At 50.0% G+C, this 20,930-nt stretch overlaps 6 protein-coding genes; 5 read left to right on the top strand and 1 right to left on the bottom strand.

Moving 5' to 3' along the window:
* Window positions 1-2,106: 2,106 nt before the first annotated feature.
* Window positions 2,107-3,620, top strand: FFUJ_09965 (related to peptidylprolyl isomerase (cyclophilin)-like protein; the record flags this gene model as incomplete). XM_023568073.1 has 2 exons in its annotated part: window positions 2,107-2,186; window positions 2,249-3,620. The coding sequence occupies 2 exons, from the start codon at window positions 2,107-2,109 to the stop codon at window positions 3,618-3,620; spliced, it is 1,452 nt and encodes a 483-aa protein (XP_023435427.1).
* A 5,065-nt stretch (window positions 3,621-8,685) lies between these two features.
* On the top strand, window positions 8,686-10,145 carry FFUJ_09966 (uncharacterized protein; the record flags this gene model as incomplete). XM_023568072.1 has 3 exons in its annotated part: window positions 8,686-8,739; window positions 8,834-8,941; window positions 8,997-10,145. The coding sequence occupies 3 exons, from the start codon at window positions 8,686-8,688 to the stop codon at window positions 10,143-10,145; spliced, it is 1,311 nt and encodes a 436-aa protein (XP_023435426.1).
* A 1,620-nt stretch (window positions 10,146-11,765) lies between these two features.
* Window positions 11,766-13,166, top strand: FFUJ_09967 (probable phosphomannose isomerase (manA); the record flags this gene model as incomplete). XM_023568071.1 has 2 exons in its annotated part: window positions 11,766-11,909; window positions 11,964-13,166. 2 exons carry the CDS (start codon window positions 11,766-11,768, stop codon window positions 13,164-13,166), a joined length of 1,347 nt encoding a protein of 448 aa, XP_023435425.1.
* Window positions 13,167-14,038: 872 nt separating this feature from the next.
* FFUJ_09968 (uncharacterized protein) lies at window positions 14,039-15,403 on the top strand (the record flags this gene model as incomplete). The annotated part of the gene is made up of 1 exon (XM_023568070.1): window positions 14,039-15,403. The coding sequence occupies one exon, from the start codon at window positions 14,039-14,041 to the stop codon at window positions 15,401-15,403; it is 1,365 nt and encodes a 454-aa protein (XP_023435424.1).
* A 1,202-nt stretch (window positions 15,404-16,605) lies between these two features.
* On the top strand, window positions 16,606-17,273 carry FFUJ_09969 (probable ADP-ribosylation factor 6; the record flags this gene model as incomplete). XM_023568069.1 has 3 exons in its annotated part: window positions 16,606-16,855; window positions 16,913-17,059; window positions 17,110-17,273. 3 exons carry the CDS (start codon window positions 16,606-16,608, stop codon window positions 17,271-17,273), a joined length of 561 nt encoding a protein of 186 aa, XP_023435423.1.
* Window positions 17,274-18,634: 1,361 nt separating this feature from the next.
* Window positions 18,635-19,993, bottom strand: FFUJ_09970 (related to cyclin-dependent kinase chain SRB10; the record flags this gene model as incomplete). The annotated part of the gene is made up of 1 exon (XM_023568068.1): window positions 18,635-19,993. The coding sequence occupies one exon, from the start codon at window positions 19,991-19,993 to the stop codon at window positions 18,635-18,637; it is 1,359 nt and encodes a 452-aa protein (XP_023435422.1).
* Between the last annotated feature and the right edge of the window lie 937 nt (window positions 19,994-20,930).

Below are 20,930 nucleotides of genomic sequence, written 5' to 3'. Positions count from 1 at the left end.
GGAGGCATGAAAAAACGCCACAAGTTTATTACATTACCATCATGAAGATCTCCCGAGGAGGAGTCATTAGTCTTGTTAGCGATAGCATCAAACAGTACAAATGAATGCAATTTCGCAAAACAGCCTTATCAATTCAAGCTCTCATCTTTGTAAAGTGAATGCATTCCCGGGTATCATCACCCGGTCTACCACATAAACTCCAAGAATGCTATGACCCCAAAATGCAAAACATCCAATTACACTTGTCTACCCCGAAGTTCCCCTCTCCCCCAAATGCACCTCCGGCCGGCCCCGCTCGCTGTTATTGGAATTGCAAAATCTACATAGATAGATACTGAGAAAAAAACACGCGTCTTACCCACAGAGATCGTCCTTTGAGACCTCCCCCCTGCTGCATCAAAAATCCGTTAGGGGAAATGAAGATCATCTCGTGCACACTCGCTAACCCAAGATTTCTTCAACTAATTAAGCGCCCGGGCGCTTCTTTTGCGATAACGGTTCTGCGCTAAGAATGTCTCTGATATGAGCTACCAGTGCGCTTGGGCTTAATCGATCACGATCGGGGAGTTCACTTTTTGCCACTGCGTACACCGCTGAAGTGGTCTAGGCCCCAGGATCGACGAAGGTTGTGCACACCGAGAGGTGAAAGATGTTGAGTGTAGGTGAGTGTGTGGTACTGTAGCATGACCGTCAGGAACTGTGACGTTAATTGGCAAGCAGGTTTTTCAATATATTATAGCACGGCACAAGCTGAAGGCAAAGCGGATGCTATGATGCTGTAGGGTGGCCTGGGCTTTGGTTCTAGTGATTGTTACATCACTGGATAAAGAACAGCCTTTGAGCTTTGACTGAGATGAGGATCGTTGAGCAGTTGCTCCGGGTGAACAGTCATTGCTGGAGGCGAAGCAAGGTTGCCATTATGGGGAAACCATGTCATTCCCGTCTTACATGAAGGATGATAACCATGATCCTCACATCCACTTTGAGCCTCGAAGACGTACCGGGAAGTCTACCCTAGCGCTCCCGTGGATGACTTTCTACGTGGTTCACCGAGACGTCACTCAGATCACCGATGAGAATGACTTGAAACCCGTTGTCGATCACCACAGCAAAACAACAACGCTCCTCCAACGGTATTTCTTAAACGGCCAAGACATTTCTGATAGGGCACATATGATGTTTTATCCCGGACCGTCAAACCCAGAGCCTTGACATGATATGACGTAAACAGGTCAACTGCACAGGAACATCGAGATCGGGATATCTTCACCTTCTAGAAACAAAGAGTCTCACCTAGAAACAAGAATCCTTGCCAGTCATGGGGTTTGACAGGCGGCGATCCGGACATTTTGCTCCATGTATACGCCCCCTTGGCACTCCATTCTACATATCGTCAGAACAAGAGGAAAACTTTTTTGTTTAAAGGATAAGGGTTCTTGCTAAAACGTCATTTTTAGCGGTTCTTGTGGGCTGGGTAAAACAAGGATGAGGATTAAAGCTGAGAGCCGTTTTCTTGGAGTTTGATCCACATGATAGGTAGAGTATCGGTAGTTGAGCCTGTTAGGCTTGCTGTAGATTCTTGTCTTGTAGGGAGGAGTGATTTGACCCTGTGAAAGGCGCACGGTACAGAAAACTGGTTGAGGGGACTATACATCATAATGTTGTTCAATATGCCAGGAACATCCAAGTGGAATATCCGATGTAAGACTGAGCATCGTTGAAACGAGAACGAAGACGTTGCTTGAAGAAGCAGCCTGTCCGTTGGTGATACCGAGAAACATTATTTAAGGCCCCCCAAAGATTACATGCAAATACAGATCGTAAGTTTTGTCACGAATGGATATGACATGCCCACAATGAGATGCTGTTCTGGTGAACTTGAAGTCATCGTGTGATTATGTAACTTGAGAAGCGCCACCTGTGGCGCTCTCCAGAAGGCGGCCTTCTGGAAAGCTTCGTTCGCGACAGTGAGTGGCTGGAGCAGTTACCTCATACAACCTTCCATCTAGATATTCTTGGGACAACGCGTCCTTCTCTTCACAACCTCTTTTCGCATTCAATCAACTAATTCGGCATCGTGTAAGAGAGGAGATACCATCCGTTGTCATGTCAGTTCTCTTGGAGACCAGTGAAGGCGACATTGTCATCGATCTTCTGGTCGACCATGCACCCAAACTTTGCGAAAAGTAAGTCATCCCGATGCCACCTTGTTTATATCACCGAGTCGCTGAACTAACAGATGATATAGCTTTCTGAAACTCTGCAAGGTCAAATACTACAACTTCGCGCCTGTTCATTCTGTTCAGAAGAACTTCTCCTTCCAAACCGGCGATCCTCTCGGCCCTCTTTCCAAAGATTCTGATGGCGGCTCTTCAATATGGGGTCATCTATCCGGCGACGCGGCGAAACGAACATTCCCGGCCTTCTTCCACCCCAAGTTGAAACACTTGGAGCGAGGAACAGTCAGCATGGCTACGGCGCCCCTCCAGTCCGATCCTGATACACGTGTGGCTGGATCTCAGTTCATTGTCACATTGGGCGAAGACACGGACTATTTGGATGGAAGGGCAGCGGTCTTTGGAAAAGTTGTCGAAGGCTTTGAAGTGCTGGACAAGATCAATGAGGCGATTGTAGACGAGAAAGGCTACCCGCTTATCGACATTCGAATCAAGCATACGGTTATTCTGGACGATCCCTACCCCGACCCGCCTGGCTTGAGGGAACCGAGCTCGAGTCCCCCTCCGACCGCTCAGCAGTTGAAGACTGTTCGAATCGAAGACGAGGCAGCATTGCACGCTGATGACGGTGTCGATGAGGAAGAGTTAGAAAGGAGGCGTCGCAATCGCGAGGCACAGGCGCAAGCTCTCACTCTGGAAATGATGGGAGATTTGCCATTTGCAGAGGTCAAACCTCCTGAGAACGTTTTATTTGTTTGCAAACTGAACCCCGTGACTGGCGACGAAGATTTGGAGCTCATCTTTGGCCGTTTCGGCAAGATTTTGAGTTGCGAAGTTATCAGAGACCAAAAGACTGGCGACAGTTTACAATATGCATTCATCGAATTCGAAGACAAGGCGTCATGCGAGACAGCCTACTTCAAGATGCAGGACGTTCTCATCGACGATCGTCGCATTCATGTCGACTTCTCTCAGAGTGTCAGCAAACTGAGCGATGTGTGGCGAAAAGATACGAACAGCAAGCGAAGGGCGACTGCTCATCGAGGCGGATGGGGAGGTGTGGATGAGCTCGAGAAGCGCCGACAATACCGAGATGAGGGAGAAAGGATTACGGGTGGTAATTACAGAATGGTTCACGGGGAAGAGGAAATGAAAGGCAAAATGGGGCGCAGTGGACAGAACCAGGAGAAGGATGATGTAACTCCTCCGAAATCCCATCATGATGAAGGGCCATCACGTCGACGAAGTCGGAGTCGGAGTCCGCGTCCAAGAGATCGAAGTCGGGATCGATATCGCAAACTACGAGATGACCGTCAAGGCGACCGGCGCGATAGAGATCATGATAGGAACCGATATCGGGACCGTGGCCATGACCGCCGAGACCGAGGTAGAGAAAGGGATCGATATGGACGGGACGATTATGATCGCAGGTCAAGGAGATAAGGAAGGACTGGGAGGATTGCGAAACGCATCACAGCAGTGCAACGCTCACAAGCACTGACGCACTGAGGCGCAATACCATTGACGGCAAGCGTTCAGCGTTACTCTGCTATGCAACAGCTTCAGCTAATTTTAACACGGAATGCATCGTACGGCATTACACGGAAATGGAATCCCCCCATAACACGAGTTTGACAGCTACCTTGACAGAGAACCTCGTTGAATCCAATGCTTTACTTCGTGATATGCAAACACCAACTTCCTCTCATCTCACATACGGTCCTTCACCGGAGCATCTGCTCCAAGCAACGAAAAACAATGTGGGCTGCTCAGTTGGGCACGCACTGAACACCGTCTACGCATGAGCGACGTTATTCTGACCGAAATGTACCGATGACCGTGGGTCGGCGGGGAGGATCTGTCTCCCGCTGTTGAGCGACGACGGCGTCGCTCTGGATGAGATCTCCGGGCCTACCCCATCTCTTTTTGCCATGGAATCGCTTGCCGGCGATATCCCTAAGCTACCACCAACACTTTTGACGTCGTCATACCCGAAAGGTCTGTTTTGGACGTTCAGCAGATCACAACGCTCAGCCAGGGGAATCCACTCTCGTCAAAGCTACCAGACATTATAGACCACCCCACAATATGTTTGGCTTTACATCCAAATACTGTTTTTTGTACGAGCTTGCTGGCTGTCTGTCATTCAGTCGAACACTCCAGAATCTGTCTCTGCTTCTCTACCTATAGATTAAAACCCGTCATTCTCGGCTATGGTTGCTTCTCCTGTGCCTTCTAGAGACACGGGCGGGCACAAACTCCAGCTCATCAATGCAAGGCACGCTGGTGAGACCGCCATGTATTCACCACATCGAAGACTATGTAACACCCTAAGTAAGGCTTGTTACGGTCGAGCTTGGGCTTATTCGACAAATGTCGAGCCCGAGCCCTGTCACTTGAGCTGTCTTAGTCCACGAAGATTCCTTGAACAAGCTCTGGGCTGAGAGATGCGGCTGCTGTCCAGGGTACGTAGATGGATCAATACGGTTGTCTCAGATCGCCAATGAGCTCGGTACTGGTAACAATGATTGGGGAAGATTGGCTGTACTACGTTGAGGTACTCCGATATCTTTCAACAACACGAGCTACGGATTTCGAGGACCGATGACCGAAGCAGAAGCAATGTTGCCTGGCAATTGCATCATTGCAGCCTTGGTCATACATGGCTCGGGGACCCATCCGTCAATAAGACGGCAACATAGTAAGTTCTGATCGGTCAGTGTTGTGTACTTTGGCCCATGTAGTGACGCCGACACGCCATGCCCAAGCATGAAATTATTCAGGCAAAACTTGTCGAGATGTGCAACTGCGAGACGCCAAAGCCCCGTCCGCCAGGTTTAGCGGCCATGGGGCGGGCTTGACTGCGATTTCAGTCTCCAACGGGAGCCGACATAGAATCAATATAGGCCAGTGGCCTTGTGATGTTTCTGCTAAGGAAGCAGTTTCAGATTGTTCTCTGCATGTGATCCAACCTCCGGATCTTCATATCGAGCTTCCCCGAGACTGTTTTGCGGATTGCTACAGATCATTGCTACAATTAAGGGCATAAAATCCCAGTTGAACGGAGTTTTGGTCAGCCATCAAGCAGTTTATCCTCGTCCTTTAGTGGGCCACGAGAGGTTTCTAGGTGAACCCCTTGGCTGAGTGACCAATAGTATTTATTGGTGGAAGCACAGCGCGGGTAGACGCAGCTTCATGGGTCACACCCTTAAATGACATTTGGGCGAACAGCATCTCGTCGGGCTATTGCTGAAAGAAATTTCCGCCCTGGATGCTGCGCTTGCTGTATCATCATGGGCTGTCTTCTCTGTTGAGAATTGGCGTTGTCTTCTCACAGATTGTGGGGCAACGAGAGAGGAAAGAAGGGAGCGTGCTTCACGAGGCTGGTTATCTCGCCGTACTGTGTATGCAGTCTGGCCATGACTGATGAGCCGCAATACGATGTACGTTTGTTTCTTGAGTGAGAGAAGGCTTACCCCAGAACCAATTGAAACCGCCTTGACTCAAAAGAACCGCTGTTTGATCCAGCTATGATATGAAGTGAAGACATCGAACGATGTCTACTGCGTCAAATTTGAGATTCTTCGTACAAGCCTCGTTCGGTCAATGGATTGGAGACGAGAGATTTCACAAACGACCTTGTCTTTGCCTCTACTACTTGAGACAGTTCTATTGTTTGGGGATATTCACTCGAACAGCGCCACCGATGTGGAATCGTGCCTCAGCCTTGGAAGACCCACGAAGGGTGTCAGCTCGAAGCCCTATGCGTTTGATGCAAGCAAGACATCGCGCCACACGAACGACAAGGGCAAGACCTCCGCTACAGGTAGCAAATCACTGTAGAAGAGCATCTCTCCGTCTCTCGTGGCGTCTTTACCGAAATCTGTTCTCGATGCGCAGCCGTAGACTCAAGCTTGTTCCAACTGCAAGTCATCGGACCTAGATATCCTATCGGCTCCCATGTTTCTGGTCGTGGTTAATGTTTGGCTTTATTTCTGCAACGCATGCCCCTTCTTGGCTCTTTCAATACGGGCTCTGGCTTTCATACTATATTTACACTCGCACCAACACGCACCGTTTGGCGGACTGTCCCCAATGTGGATAAGAGTCCTGGCTGCCACTCCTTGCTTTTTGCATGTTGCTGGCTTGAGCATCTGGGAAGTTGACCCTTTGTATCCTGATTTTGCAGATCTAACGCCGGACAACTCAGCTCATTTGTGGGGGCATATTCTTGTGTAACCATCGCCACGGTGGCATACCTTTTTTCGTCAAGCTGTGGCCACTCTTACGCCGTTTGTGTGCTGCCTTTCATTTTTGTGTTGGGACCAATCTCCAGCATCAGAGTACCCAATACAAGCAAACGCAGGCCACAGGATACTGCATTACGAGTGGGACTTGGAGCAGAATTCTGCATTTTACACCTGCAAAGCCTCGCCGTGAGAAAAGAAAATTCATGGAGCAACGTCAAAAGCAAGTCAAACAGCGTTTCAATGGCCTAAGATGGCTGTTGTGATGTGTGAGGTGACTTTGTGCCTCAGTCTCGTCCCTGGACTGACGGGAAGAGTTTCTTTCCATGGCCACCAGCATTAGGTTGATGCCTTGCAAACCACGTTTTCAGGTGTTTGCTGTCGAAACATTGGTATCTGCAACAGTATCTTGGCTTCGATATTACCGCACACACCAGCAAGGGTTATAGACCCACCACCACCCAGCTACCGGGTTAAGAGGCTGCGATTCTATCGAGATTCGTTGATCGTTAGCATGGATTGTAGATGACCCGTGTATGAGACAAGATCAGACAAGGCAATTGCAAGGGACAAGGCGCAGAGCTCATGGTTGAAAGCCCACTGTGCGTGCTTCATATACCGAAGTACCTGTCGATTACTGTAGTGCACGCCTGTTACACAACTGGATCACAAGCAGCAAGTCACTGCATTTCTTGACGACTAGTGTACGTTGCGCGACAAGCGAAAGATATCTCTGCACTCCAAGTTCTGACGGAGGCTAGATCAGTCAATCGTTTAGATTCGCAACTGGGCTTAGTGGTTCCATTGCAGGCCTGACCTTGTCTGTCAAGGCCTTGTGTCTCGGTGGGGTTTGCCAACTGCTGCCCCAGACATAATATCCGTTTGCTGTTATGGGCTAAGACGGTCTCGTCTTGACTACAGCTTGAGTGCTTCCATTGTCCCAAGACAGGAACAGGAGCTGTTTGACAAACAAAACGGATTGGGATCTTGGACTAGCTCGGTTGTTGCAGTGTCAGATCTGCATGGACTTGCTTATCGGCCGACGTACGTCTCGCTTCAAGTGTCGTATGGCATGGCAGCACAGTCGCACCCTCAACTGTGTACTTGAAGAGCATTTTCTATGACTTCAATACGACTCAGTCCACTCCAGATAGGGGCAGTCCGTGTGGGGATGCTCGTTTCAGGTTCTGAATAGTCCAGCCTAGGCGAGGCCATCTGCATCTCATACGATCTGGGGAAGCCCAAGACCGATCAACTAGATCTGGCTGCTGCCATTTTAGGCTGGAAGCCCGTTTGGATTCGCTGTTTGGATTCGCTCCATCAATGCCATGTTAGTGAGGGATCGCTGCCTCATGGTAATCCTGCCATCATGCAAGCCACCTGTTGTTATCCGTGGCATTCTCGCAAAGCTAGTAGCCTCCAGCCAGACAATTTTTTGCGTAGCACTGATAGGTGAGGAGGACTATGAGGGAGGGCTCTGGGCAAATGTCATCTGTTGTACGAGCTGTCTCTCCATTGCACAGAGCACCGGAGGAGGTGCCTTGATGTACTATACTCCCTGATTGATGTGGATCTACTCGGTGCTGCCAAAGATTAGGGCCGTTTATTGGTAGGAAGGGTAAGTCATCGTTGAGCTTGGGCGAAGCAAACACTATCCAAACGGCCATACCCAGGAGCGGTCTAAGTCAGTGAGTGGTACGGAGTATATCAGGATGCCATCGGCCGCAGATCTTCTGGTCTTTGGATCTCTTGTTTCTTTCGGTCTCGTTGATTTCTGCTTCCTCAAAAACTCCAAGTTCTGTCAAGCCGAAGTTGACGGGAACTGGTAATCATAATCTTCCACTCAACTGTCCAGCAAATCCACGGCAACAAACCCATTGTTCACTTGAGTCCCTTAGTTGCCGAGAGTCCCGACGGACGAGTGCTTGCAATCCGGGAACGACTTCAAGCTCTGGGCTTTGTCTTTTGACAGCCGTGGGATCTTTTTTTTGAGACTACTCCTGTGATAAGATATCACCCAACAAGGAAGATTGCCAATCTCTATAAGGCAGTTCGACATACAGCCACTCTGAGTCTTGAATTAGACTCCAGTCTTTCGTTTTCACTACTCGAGTACCCGTAACTGGACCGGCACAATGGTCAGTCCAAACTGCTACTCGACAGATCCGCGGCGATTTGGGCCGAGCCGGATGAATATCTTCTCATACCCGGAGCGTCGGGGGGCCGCTTACCCCATTCACCCTGACACGAGGACAACTATCATGAGCGAGAGAGACGACGATGTGACTCCCCAGAGGAAGCGCATCGCGGTAGCAGTAAGTGCAAACCCCCCCCATCCCCTTCCTTACCTGGTGTGTGGTGTGTGTGCGAGACTTACATAGTTGTGTAGCGTGCTAACAACAGATCCAGTGTGGTCGGTGTCGAAAGAGGAAGATTCGTTGCAGTGGCGATGCTGGCAACGGAGAATCATGCACCAACTGCAAGAATGCAGGCCACGAGCCTTGCCAATTCCTCAGAGTATGTTTCCGCGTGGAGTGATGCTGTGTAGTTTACTGCTTACACTATGGACTAGGTTGCGTCTCATGAAGCATCTATTGTGAAGAGTGAAGGCTTTACTTACAGCCTTGAAGCCTCTCGACAGTACCAGGCGAGAGGAAGCTCTGCCATATCGTCTCTGCCCTCGACTGCCCCAGCTTATGCTGATGGTGTGTCATCCTACACCAGTGATCCATTTGTCTATCGCGCCCCTACTACCTATGGATATGGTGCTAAGCCGTACTGCCCCCTTGCAACCTGGGGTCATGGATACGCGGATGATCAAAGCTACTACAACAGCATGTACCAAGCACCCTACTCCTCAGTCCATGACTCGGAATATGCAATCAGCCATCGAATCGCCTCTGGAACCCCAGGCAAGTCTGCCCTCTGCGTGGACATGGAGCCAAACTACGCCTACAGTGGTCCAAACAGTGCCACGAGCCTGGTACATCGACCTGCTCCAGTGACTACAGACTCGGCAAACCTCTCGTACCAGACCATGATGCCAGATTCCACCAAGAGCCTGGGTTACCAGAACCTCCCTACTGACTCGAAGAGCCTTGGTTTCCAGAACATGGCAGCAAGCGTCAACATGGGGGACAGGCTTTTGCCCGCACCAGTGGCCCGGACCGCGCTACCCAACTCGATGGGATCATCTTACAAGAACGATTCTGGTAGCTCCATCTACGGCAGCAGCAGCAGTAAGTCGTCGCAAGCTTCGACATCGGATACGTCGCCTGTGAGCAGCACCTCCGAGGCGCCCTCGAGTTACACAAGTTACGAGTCCTCAAGCATGTCCTCCACCTCGGGCTGTCTGCCCTCGTATCCTACGAACCTCGCTTCTCAATACGGCCGCCAAAGCAACGACTACTACTCCTACACTAACTCTTCGGATGCACCCGTGCTGGGACCGGCCGATTCCATGCGTCAGGGCCCTGAGATGACGTACCGCTACATAGACACAACCAACTCAGTCACTGCGGCACCTCCAACTACTGCTCGTCGCGACATGCCCACCCTTAACAGCGGTGGCATATCATCCTTCCCACTGGGCCACAGCAACTCGCATTACATGACGCACCAATCTGCAGCTTACATGATGCCTCCTGGCGATCTTGGAAGCGTCGGGGCAGACGCCGCCGCAGACAGCTACCGCAAGGCCACGGGGACGCTGCGAGCTTGAGATCTGTTTGATACGAAGCAGGACAACTCGGATGAGCTGCGGCTAGTATCACTGTACATTGTTTGCTTGCATTGATACACGATTTTGAGGTTTTACAGTGCGCTATGTTTCCATTTGGGTAGGCATTTCGGCCATTGCCATTGGCTTTTCACTGTCTGTTGTTGCAATGGTTTTGGTCTTTACGCGGTCAACGGAGTTGAGGTCGTTGGCGAGGCACGAAAACGCACAATATATGTTGTGATGAGACGAATGTCCAACCAATGTCAGCTCGCTTGTCATGGACGAATTACTCATCGATCGTCCCGCCGTCGGAACAACTTCGACTTGGGAGCCTGTTAAGTCCTCCAGAGAATTCTCAAGACGATGAGCACAGCGTTCACCGGGGAAGCACGTCAAGCGTTGGTTTGTGCCACGGTGGCGCCTCGGTCGAGTCTTATCTCCCACCCCGATACATGAGTTACTTGTATTTTCTTTCTTTCTGCTTTTTCCATTTTATTTGCATGATTGGTCGTCAAAGTGTGCAGCATATCGCTCTTTTCTTAGCTTTGACCTCCTCTGGCGTTTTATCCCCAGGGCCTTGCCTTGCTTCGCCTTGCCTTGCAGCCCTTGATTTTGGAGTCTTTCGGTACAAGAGAGGAAAACAGGTTGCTGCGTGGGTGAACACAGTCATACCATTGGGCCCGGACTGCATGAGTTATCAGACCTTGAAGTTCTGGGAGAAGGAAACGAGGTGTTTTGGTCTGTTCTGTTCTGTTGGGTGCATAAGTCTGTACATTGCTTTATTTTCGGACAACAAAAAATGGTCAAAGTCAAGATTGAGAGTAGGAACTGGTCGGATAATGGATGGATAGTGAATGACTGGACTCTGTCTTAGCTAAGTTAGATGAAAGAGCTGACGTCGTTTGACGGAGCACCTGTGTACATGTATGCAGCACCTTGAGCATTGAGTACTCGTTAGTGAGTCTGCTCTTCAATAACATGTATCTTTACGATGTGTACCCAATGTCCACCAATCTTGCTGTGAATCGTCTTCTGAGTGACAGTTGGTATATTTGGAAGCCGAAGGCAAGACTATCGAATAGTTGTCATCCCGCCAAATGATAGCCCTCGAGTTGCAATGTAAAACCCCTGATATCGTGTAATGAGGCTCACGATCACATGGATGAGATCAACCCAAAATAGGAAAAAGACGAGTCGATAGTTCCAGGCCCACAGCGGGGTTCTGGGACGTTCTAAAAACGGAGCTACTCCGGTACTTTTTCCTACAAGAGCCCGGAATCACCACGTTCGTGTCCCGTCGTTATAGCGGTTAGAGTGCAGGTGGTTCACTGGAGGGTGAGGGGACGGGGGAGCTAAATTTGGGTGATGGGGGGTCAACGTAACTGATGGGTAATGCTGTGACTTCCCCTCCACGGGCTCCGTCATAACTGCTGTCATCATCTGTTTTCTGTTTGGCCAACTTTGCAATTCCTGATATTTTCTTTTCTTCTTTGCGATTGATAGCCTAGAAGATTTTATATCCAAGGCAAAGACTTGTGCTTCGATTTTAGACATTTGACCCTCCCAAGCTAAGCTATAGCTTCATTGTCGCATTCACCGCCAACAACCAACATCGCAGACATGCAGGTTCCTCTACTTCGTCTACAATGCGGCGTGAACTCTTACGCCTGGGGAAAGAAGGGCAATGCTTCTGCCGCTGCGCGATTTGCGGCCGCTACGCCCTCTGATGACCTGAAGATCGAGTCTGATACTCCATACGCAGAGGTGAGCATCTACATGATGCGTGTCTATAGCTCATACTAAGAATTGCCTGCGCAGTTGTGGATGGGAACTCATCCCTCGAACCCTTCTCGAGACCTCAACACCGGCCGAACCCTCCTCGATCTCTGCGAGGACAACCAATCCCTCCTCTCGCAAACCATCTCCTCCCATTACGGCAGCAAGCTCCCCTTCCTCTTCAAGGTGCTCTCCATCGCAAAAGCGCTCTCGATCCAAGCCCACCCCAACAAGAAACTCGCCGAGCAACTCCACGCTCGCGACGCAAAGAACTACCCCGATGACAACCACAAGCCCGAAATGGCCATCGCCATTACCCCCTTCGAGGGTCTCTGCGGTTTCCGACCCCTCAATGAGATCGCTCACTTCCTCGACACAGTGCCTGCGCTGAGAGCGCTCGTGGGCGAAGAAGCTGCGAAGGAGTTTGCGCAGGTTGCTAAGGATGGTGACGAGGGTGTTACGGATGAGAAGAAGAAGTTCTTGAAGAAGGCTTTTGGCGCGCTCATGGCGTCGTCTGCCGAGGATATTGCTGAGCAGATGCCCAAGCTTGTTGAGCAGGCGGAGAAGGAGGGCGCTGATTTCGCTGGCGGTGGTGTCCCTGCTACTTCTGGCGAGAAGCTCGCTGAGCTTGTGAAGCGAACACACGGCGAGTTTGGTGACGACATTGGATGCTTTGTGCTCTTCTTCCTCAACTTTGTCACACTGGAGCCTGGTGAAGCCTTGTTCCTTGTCGCCGATGATATTCACGCCTACATTTCCGGCGACATCATGGAGTGCATGGCAGCTTCCGACAACGTTGTCCGCGCCGGTTTCACACCCAAGTTCAAGGACGTCTCAACCCTCGTCGACATGCTGACCTACAACTTCGCGCCCATCGAGCAACAAAAGATGACACCCACCGAATATCCTTATGCAACGCTCAACCGGAATGCCTACAGCTCCGGCTCAGGGGTAGTGCTCTACGACCCGCCCATCGAGGAGTTTAGCGTCGTGCGCACTCTGCTTCGCGGTGACGGCGCAAAGGCCACTTTTGAGCCTATTGAGGGACCTAGCATTGTCATCTGCACGAGTGGAAAGGGGAGAATCGCTGTTGGGCCTACGAGCTATGAGATGAAGGAGGGGTATGTGTACTTTGTGGGTGCTACGGCTGAGCTTGTGCTTGAGAGTGAGGGGGGCGAGGATGATGAGTTTACAACGTTCAAGGCGTTTTGTGAGATCGATGATTCTGAGAAGCAGAAGCTATAGATGCTATGGGAATGATATGAGTGTGAAAATTGGTGTTTGTGGTAGATATACTTTTAATGAGGAATAAAGATTCATGATGGCACTCTGTGGCCCGATATTGACTTTTGCAAGGGTATGTGTTGTACTCTAACCTTATTTATGAAGACCGGGGGACATGGTGTGTTAGTTTGAGTCTGAAGTCGCTTCTAATCCTGATCAATGCTGTCCATTTACATCTCAACACCATGCTTTACAGTTCATAAGATGTCATGATACAGTGCCAATAATCATTGGATTTGGAATTCACACCCTTATCGGTGTCATGATAAGGAAGCTTCCCCTCAAGCCCCTCCAAATGCGGCACCACTTGTCCTCACCGCCTTTTGTTCTGCCGCGGAGGATGCTCCCTTGGCACTGGATCACCAGCCTCAACTGTTAGAGAAAGACTAAGCACCATCACGATTGACACGACATGATACCCGACGATTACACTATTGAACCAACAATAATAAGCTTTCAATTATACCTCAACTCTATTCTACTTCATGACATGATATAATAACTCTATTCACTTATAAAATCAGTCACAGCCTCTCTCCTCTTTTGCTCACTTTGCCGATCCCTTCTCATCTGCGACGCGCCTTCTGTCTTAGTCGCCTTTCCTTCCCCATACCATCCCGCCTCGGCCTGTGAGCACTCGGGCCTCTCTTAACTCAGGTTAGTCCAATTTTTTCTCATTGAATTCATGAATCTTATGCGCTTCAATTCCTTTTTTCTTTTTTCCAATTGCGCTTACTTTCGTTCATTCAATTGTCGTCTCGTCGTCATAATGTTTCCTTCCTCGGGTTGATTCTCATCGCAACATTCTGTTTAGGCGGTGGTATCGGGGCAGGATGGCTAACGGGCAGAAGCCTGCGCGGGACGAACTCAAGAACCTCCAAGAAGATCTCGGACCCTACTACCAGATTCCCCTAAAGCCTAGGCGAAGCGGTACTCACTCAAGGGAGAATAGCTTTCAAGAGTCTCTGCGCCAGTCCTCCAACACGCCGGAGCCGAAGCGATCAGGCTCGAAGCGACAGGATCCTTCGAGCAGAGATTCCACCCCAAACCGCCCGACAAAGTCGAGAACCAAGAACCATAGTCGGGATATCACTTCAGACGTGGGCACGCCGAAGAGGTCGCCGAGAAGTGAACATAATACCCCGCGGCCGGAGTCGGTGAAGCCGGAGCGCCACAACCGCGAGATGTCGCAACGAAACAGAAGCGGACGGGCGTCCAACCGCAACAACGGTAATTCACATGGAGAGGAGGTACAGATATGGGAGCTATGCAAGAGTCAAGTGGGGGAGATTGTCTCCGGAATCAATGCCGAGAATGACAGTCTTACGGAGCTTGTCACGATGGATAAACAAGTCGGTACGATGGACTTGGAAAAGATTCCGAGTGACTCGTTGAAAGAGATGGAACAGCTATGTCGGACAGGGGTTAAGCACTCGGAAGCTAACATGTCAGCACTCAAAAATACTATTGAGCAGCTTAAAGTGTTGCGCGCCGTGGTGCACGCTAAGGAACAACAGGATGCTCAAGCAGCGGGGCCTGGTAAGAGGAATGCCCGAGACAGCGCGGCGGCAGCATCTTCGCTCTACGACTTTGATGGGGCTGGTGATTCTCCTGTACCGAGTCCAATTGGAGGATCAGCAAGAAAATATGGTGATCGAGCAAGAGAACGTGAACGAGAACGCGAGAGGGAAAGAGAACGAGACCGCGACAGCATGCCCCCAAAGGCCGATAGTGTCGAGCCTCAGGGGTCGGTTGGAAGCGGTGTCGGATCAGGGAACAACAAGTCCAAAGTTGTTTTCTCCAAAGGCGATGCCGTCGCATTCAAGCCCAAAGCGTTGAATGGGGATACAACATCAGACTGGATACTTGGTGAGGTCGCGCAGGTGATGGGTGAGGGCAAAAGCCGACGATACAAGGTCCTCGATATAGAACCCGAGGACCAGAGCAAACAGAAGGAGTACCGATCAAGTGCCAGCAGTATGATTCCCATTACACCTGAGAGTCAAGCATCGACGCTGAAGGACTGGGAATCAGGCAAAGTGGTGCTAGCACTGTATCCCAACACAACCACGTTCTACAAGGCGGAGGTTCATAGCATGGACAGCGACGGCAAGGTCAATCTCAAGTTTGAGGGGGAGAATGACTCTTCAACACTACAACAGGTGGAGAGGAGGTTTGTGATTGAATACCGAGCATAAGCCCGACTGCGCCGGGAGATATGTGCTAGGAGTTGTTATATGCTCCGGTGCGTTTAATGATAGCGTTGCAGTGGATATGATAGGCATCCAGGAAAACAGTCCATAGAGCACTTGCTTACGACGCAATAGCAAGCATCAATCGAGGATTATTACCGTTGATATTGGGCACGCACGATATGAAGTTGACCGAAGGACCGAAGTGAAGTGATTTGAGGCCTACGCTAATAAGAAGAGCCTCGGAGGTTATTAGTGTTGATGACCCTTGCCATGGACAAACGGATTGATTGATGGTTGTCGGTAAGGTTGTTTATGGCTGGAATTTGAGCCAGGTCAGGTCACTCACTCAAGGCCAGACCGCCCGGGTACCTTACAGTGACCGTATCTCATTTCAGGGACTGGGCAGGGGACCCAAGTGGCCTATCGTCATAAGGGATTGGGGCTGTCAATTGTCCCCGCCCGCGTGGTTGCCCCGTGCTGGACGCTAGGCCGAGAGGAGCCCAGGGCCAGGGGAAGGGAAGCAGCAAACAAGAGGGATTGACCCGTCCGTCCCTTTTTTTCCCCTGACGGGGGGAAAAAGAGAAGAGTCCAGATTTGATTGATGCTTGATACTAGATCCATTCCTCTGAGGGCACTGTAGTATTCCAACGTTTACGTCTACGTCTTCATTCGAAAAGACACCGCCAAGTTTCGGAGCCCTTCTCGTCGAAACGATCGTGCGATACGGATAAACAAAACAAAACAAACAAACGTTGCGATACGCGCCAACGAACAGCACAAGCTGTATTGTATGTATTGGGTCTTTTCTATCTGCGACAATCAACAAACGGCGACTCGGGAGACGACAAGAGTGGGAATCAACAGCGGGGAGATACGAGAAAGCTGGAGCCTTGATTGCTTTTGTCAAGATCTCTCGCCTTTCTTTGGCGAACAAAACGTCACGTCAGACAGCAACAATTACATCAATCAACACCTGTTGTAATCTGACTCGCCATTCTCTGTCCTCTCGTTGCATCGGAGAGCGTTGTTGTATCATTGGTATCACGCGAGAAGCGAGGCTGACACTTTGCGCTGCGAACAGGTTTCGAAACGAAACACGGCAACCCAACTCAACTCCCTTTGTATTCCTATCACATCACACCACCACCACCCACGAGCGCATACCGAATAAACATAACCGGACACGTTCTACACAAGCCGCAATCATGGGCGGCCAATTCTCAAAGATGATGGGCAAGATCTTCGGATCAAAGGAGATGCGCCTCCTCATGCTCGGTCTCGACGCTGCCGGAAAGACAACTATCCTCTACAAGCTCAAGCTCGGCCAGGACGTCACCACGATTCCCACGGTCGGCTTCAACGTCGAGACGGTTACGTACAAGAATGTCAAGTTTAACGTTTGGGACGTCGGTGGCCAGGACAAGATTCGTCCTCTGTGGAGGCATTACTTCAGCGGTGAGTTATAACGGTCCCGGAGAATAGAATCAATACTGATGCTTTTTGGGGTTGCAGGTACTCAGGGTCTTATCTTCGTTATCGACTCTTCTGATAGGAACCGAATGGAGGAGGCTAGACAAGAACTTCACCGAATCATCAACGATCGTGAGATGAAGGACAGTCTACTACTCGTGTTTGCCAACAAGCAAGATTTGGCAGAGGGTATGTCTCCCTTTGGGCCCCCGTTGTACGATTCCACTAACAAGGTACAGCTATGAAACCCCAAGAAGTCACCGAGGCTCTCCAGCTCTCCAAGCTCAAGGACAAGGTTTGGTACGTGGTGCCCAGCTGCGCCACCACAGGCGAGGGTCTTCTCGAGGGTCTGGCGTGGTTGTCCAACAATGTCAAGGCCCCTCCGACTCCGGCTAAGAAGTAGACGAGGAGCGAGTCATGCGACGTTTCCCGTCTTCACCCTGAGGGCTTTCCACTACCACACTATCTCGAAACGATCCCGAATTCTTTTCTACCTCCCGAACCTGCATCTCGATATTAAGAGTGTATAAGCTATACTAAGCTTGCGGCAAAGGAGGATAATTTCGCCCACACCACATCTCGGGATCATAACAGCCCTCCTCTCCATACGGAGAAATCACCCCTCAAACCCTCATCTACGCCCTTTCCAAGCTCCTCACACCAAAACAACTCGCCGAATTTGCTGAAATACCCGGACTGTTTATCATATCTTTGCTTCTTTTTTCTTCTTCTTCTTAATTCTTCTATTTTATTTTATTTCCCACGGGGGAAGTAAACTCTTGTTGATGAAGGGGGGATGTGGGGAGGAACTTTACACACAATAAAATGATAGATAATTCACAACGGGTGGAGCAGGCAGTTTGTGGGAAGAGAGAGAGAGAAGAGATAGGCAGACGTATCTGAGGCATGTCGACCTCGAAAGTCTTTTTTGTATTGTTGAAATCTTTGTCGTTGGTGGTTTTTATGCGCTCCTTGTGTTTTTCCGTATCGTTGGTGAAAGAGAATCTGTGTTAGAAAATAATGTCACTGGGCCCTCTTTTTTATGATATTTGTCTTAATGATATGGCACCCTTTTTTTTATTTACTTCTTGGGGTGGTGATGTGAGATGGTTGGGGGAAGAAGAGTGAGTCGGCAATGTGGATTTAGTGATGAGTAGAGGGTAGACAGTTGGGATGAAGGGAGATGAATACGACTATGTTTAAACTTTCCATGGATCCTTGTTCTTAGCAGTCCATTCTCTAGGCTGTACCTGATTGCTCCTTTCTTGCTGATCGCATTACTTACTCATGGTCTATCTTGTATAGTTGTTCCTCAGCTCTGGTATAGAGCAGATCGGCTCACGCCTTGCATGCCGTTCAAGAACGTGGTTGTGAGAGTTACCACCCGCTATCCTTTCCAGGACGGACCATACAACTTTCACTTGTATTACGAATAAGCTGCAGTGAACTAATCTCCATTATATTGAACGCCGGGTATATGCTATAACAACCGCTCTATCTATCCGTTCAGCCCAAAACTGACAACCGTAATCCATTTATACATAAACGCCGTACCACGCCGAACAATAATTATTGATACAATCCACCCCATGCCTAACGATGCGGAAAATGCGTTGCACACCATTTACAGAAACACGAAGGTGGATGAGCAATCTGGCAGTAAATCATCGACGGGTGAATGAATGGTTCAGGCCGAATGACCGATGGGTGCACGACCCAAGGATGAACAGTTCGTTGGGCACGACCTCTTACCACATTGGGGTCCTACTCCTTCTGCCTCTTGGCAGGCCTTATCAACGAGTCGTCCGGTAATCCACTCCGCTTCGTACCCGGAAGGCTACTCGTCCTTATATCGTTATCGTCTTGACTCACTCGCCGACAAGGATACTCGTTCTTACAGCCCTCGAAACAATTCGCACTGACACGGTCGCCGGTTGAGAAGAAGGGAGACTGAAGAGCTTGTGCAGCTGTGAGACGTTTTGAGGGGTCGTACTCCAGAAGACCGGCGAGGAGCTTGTAGCCTTCTGAGCCGAGAGAGGCAAGCGGTGGTGTGCCGCCGGGGGCGCTGGTGTGGTTGATGGTGCTGTAATACCACTTCTCGAGGTTTGAGCCGCCTGGAGGAGGGGGCGGTGGGTTGCGGGAGCCGTAGTGGCCGTGGTGGTGATGAGGATGATGATGGCTGTGGTGATTGTGGTGAGATGATGCCATGGAGTTGGCGAGAGTGTTGAGTTGGTTGTATTCGGGCATGGTCGATAAAAGAGGCCATTTGTCCTTTGTTGGCACGCCCATGATTTCAATAATCTTTTGCATCTGGTTGCGCTGAAAGGGAACCGTCTTCTTGCTATCCATTTTGGCTTCCTCTCCTTTAAATATCGGCCTCAAGGAGAGAAGCTCCGCGAAAATACACCCAACAGCCCACATATCGATGGCAGGCGTGTAGTGGTATGAACCGAGAATGAGTTCGGGAGCCCGATACCAGATAGTGACGACAACTTTATCACCGCTAAAGAGTGAGTGTAGTGGTTTATCGAAACGACGTGCTAGACCCAAATCTCCGATCTTTACTTCGCCTGATGAAGTGACCATGATGTTGGCGGGTTTGAGATCACGGTGAAGAACCCAGTTGATATGCAGGTACTGACATCCGTTGAGGAGTTGGAACATGATACTTTTGATGGTTGCCGGGGGAATCGGATGTCGTGGCTGTTGTGTGTGATGATGGATGATTTGTAATAGATCGTGCTCGGCATACTCAAACACCATAAAGATACACTTGTCCTCAAGCATGATTTCGCAGAGACGAATAACGTTGATGTGGTGAAGTTCGCTGCAAAGACTCATCTCACGGATCGCACTCTGAGAGATGCCCGTGTAGCTGATCTGTTCACCTTCCTTGTCGGGCTTAAACTTCTTGATAGCGAATTCACCCACAGGCTTGCCATTGCGGCCAACAGCCTTGTAGACCCGTCCATAGGTACCCGAGCTGATGAAGCCAATGATGCGGTAACGATCTGTGATTCGGACTTTGGGCTGATACCCAGTTGAGCGATCGTGAGGTTCTACATGACGTTTTTGGTAAGCGTGAGCAGGAAACCCGAGGCCGATGTGAGGACGGAGAGGCATCGCCGAGGATCAAGGCTTGTATCTCGGTTGGTGAAGTGTGCGTTTAACCACTCGGCATTGGCACAGAAAGATGAGTGAGATAACGATGGTGAGTGATTGAGGCGAAATGTGAAAGGCTGGTTGAGGTCCACAGCTGCAACGACAAAAAAGCAACGGAAGCTTATTAGACGCCGAAGACGGAAAAAAGAGAACGAGACACCGAAAGATTAAATAAAGTGATGACAATGGCAGACAGAACAAGACAAGACGCTTCAGCCGATGAGACTTTTAAAAAGACGTTGAGTTGTTGATAGCTCGGAAGAACCGAGACTGAGCTGAGCTGAGCTGAGGAGAGTTTGAGTCTGGCAAGTCGTTGTCCAAAGTCGACACCTCAGGATAGATAATCTTTTCCCTCTTTGGACAAGTATGCGGCGTGAACCCCGAGTGAGGCAAAAAAGGGAGACTCTAAAGAAGAGGAGAAGGACGATTAAAAAGGAAAAAGGGAATCAGAGTAGCCGCGACAAGATTATGTACGTGGAAATTGAGAATGAATATTGAATGGACACGGAAGAGATACAAAATGCATGCAACGGCTGAGCTAGACTAGTGCAGTGCAGTGTGACCGATATAGGAGACAAGGAACTTTTAGATAGGCGATATATGCTCGTGAGATGTGACAAACCCAAAAGATGAACGGGAATTGGAGAGGAAAATAGAAATAGAACGGACTCACCCTCAAAAGACGCCTGAACACTCCTCTTCAAACTCCCCCTGACGACACCCAAGCCAACGGATCCCGGGCCCGAAGCCCCCGTCGGCGGATTTGTTACACTCATTTACTGTCCGGGAACCCTCCAAAAAACGGAACGGTCCTTCCGAGCACTATCTTTCTCTCTGCCTCTCTGTCCCCGTAAGCGGGATTCTCTCAAATCAATGATTTGCGGGTGGAGTATCACCC

The sequence above is a fragment of the Fusarium fujikuroi genome, chromosome FFUJ_chr09 (assembly GCF_900079805.1).
Source record: "Fusarium fujikuroi IMI 58289 draft genome, chromosome FFUJ_chr09".
In the NCBI taxonomy this organism is placed as follows: Eukaryota; Fungi; Ascomycota; class Sordariomycetes; order Hypocreales; family Nectriaceae; genus Fusarium; species Fusarium fujikuroi.
The sequence above is the reverse complement of the archived record's forward strand: the minus strand, read 5'-3'. Positions and strand labels throughout refer to the sequence as shown.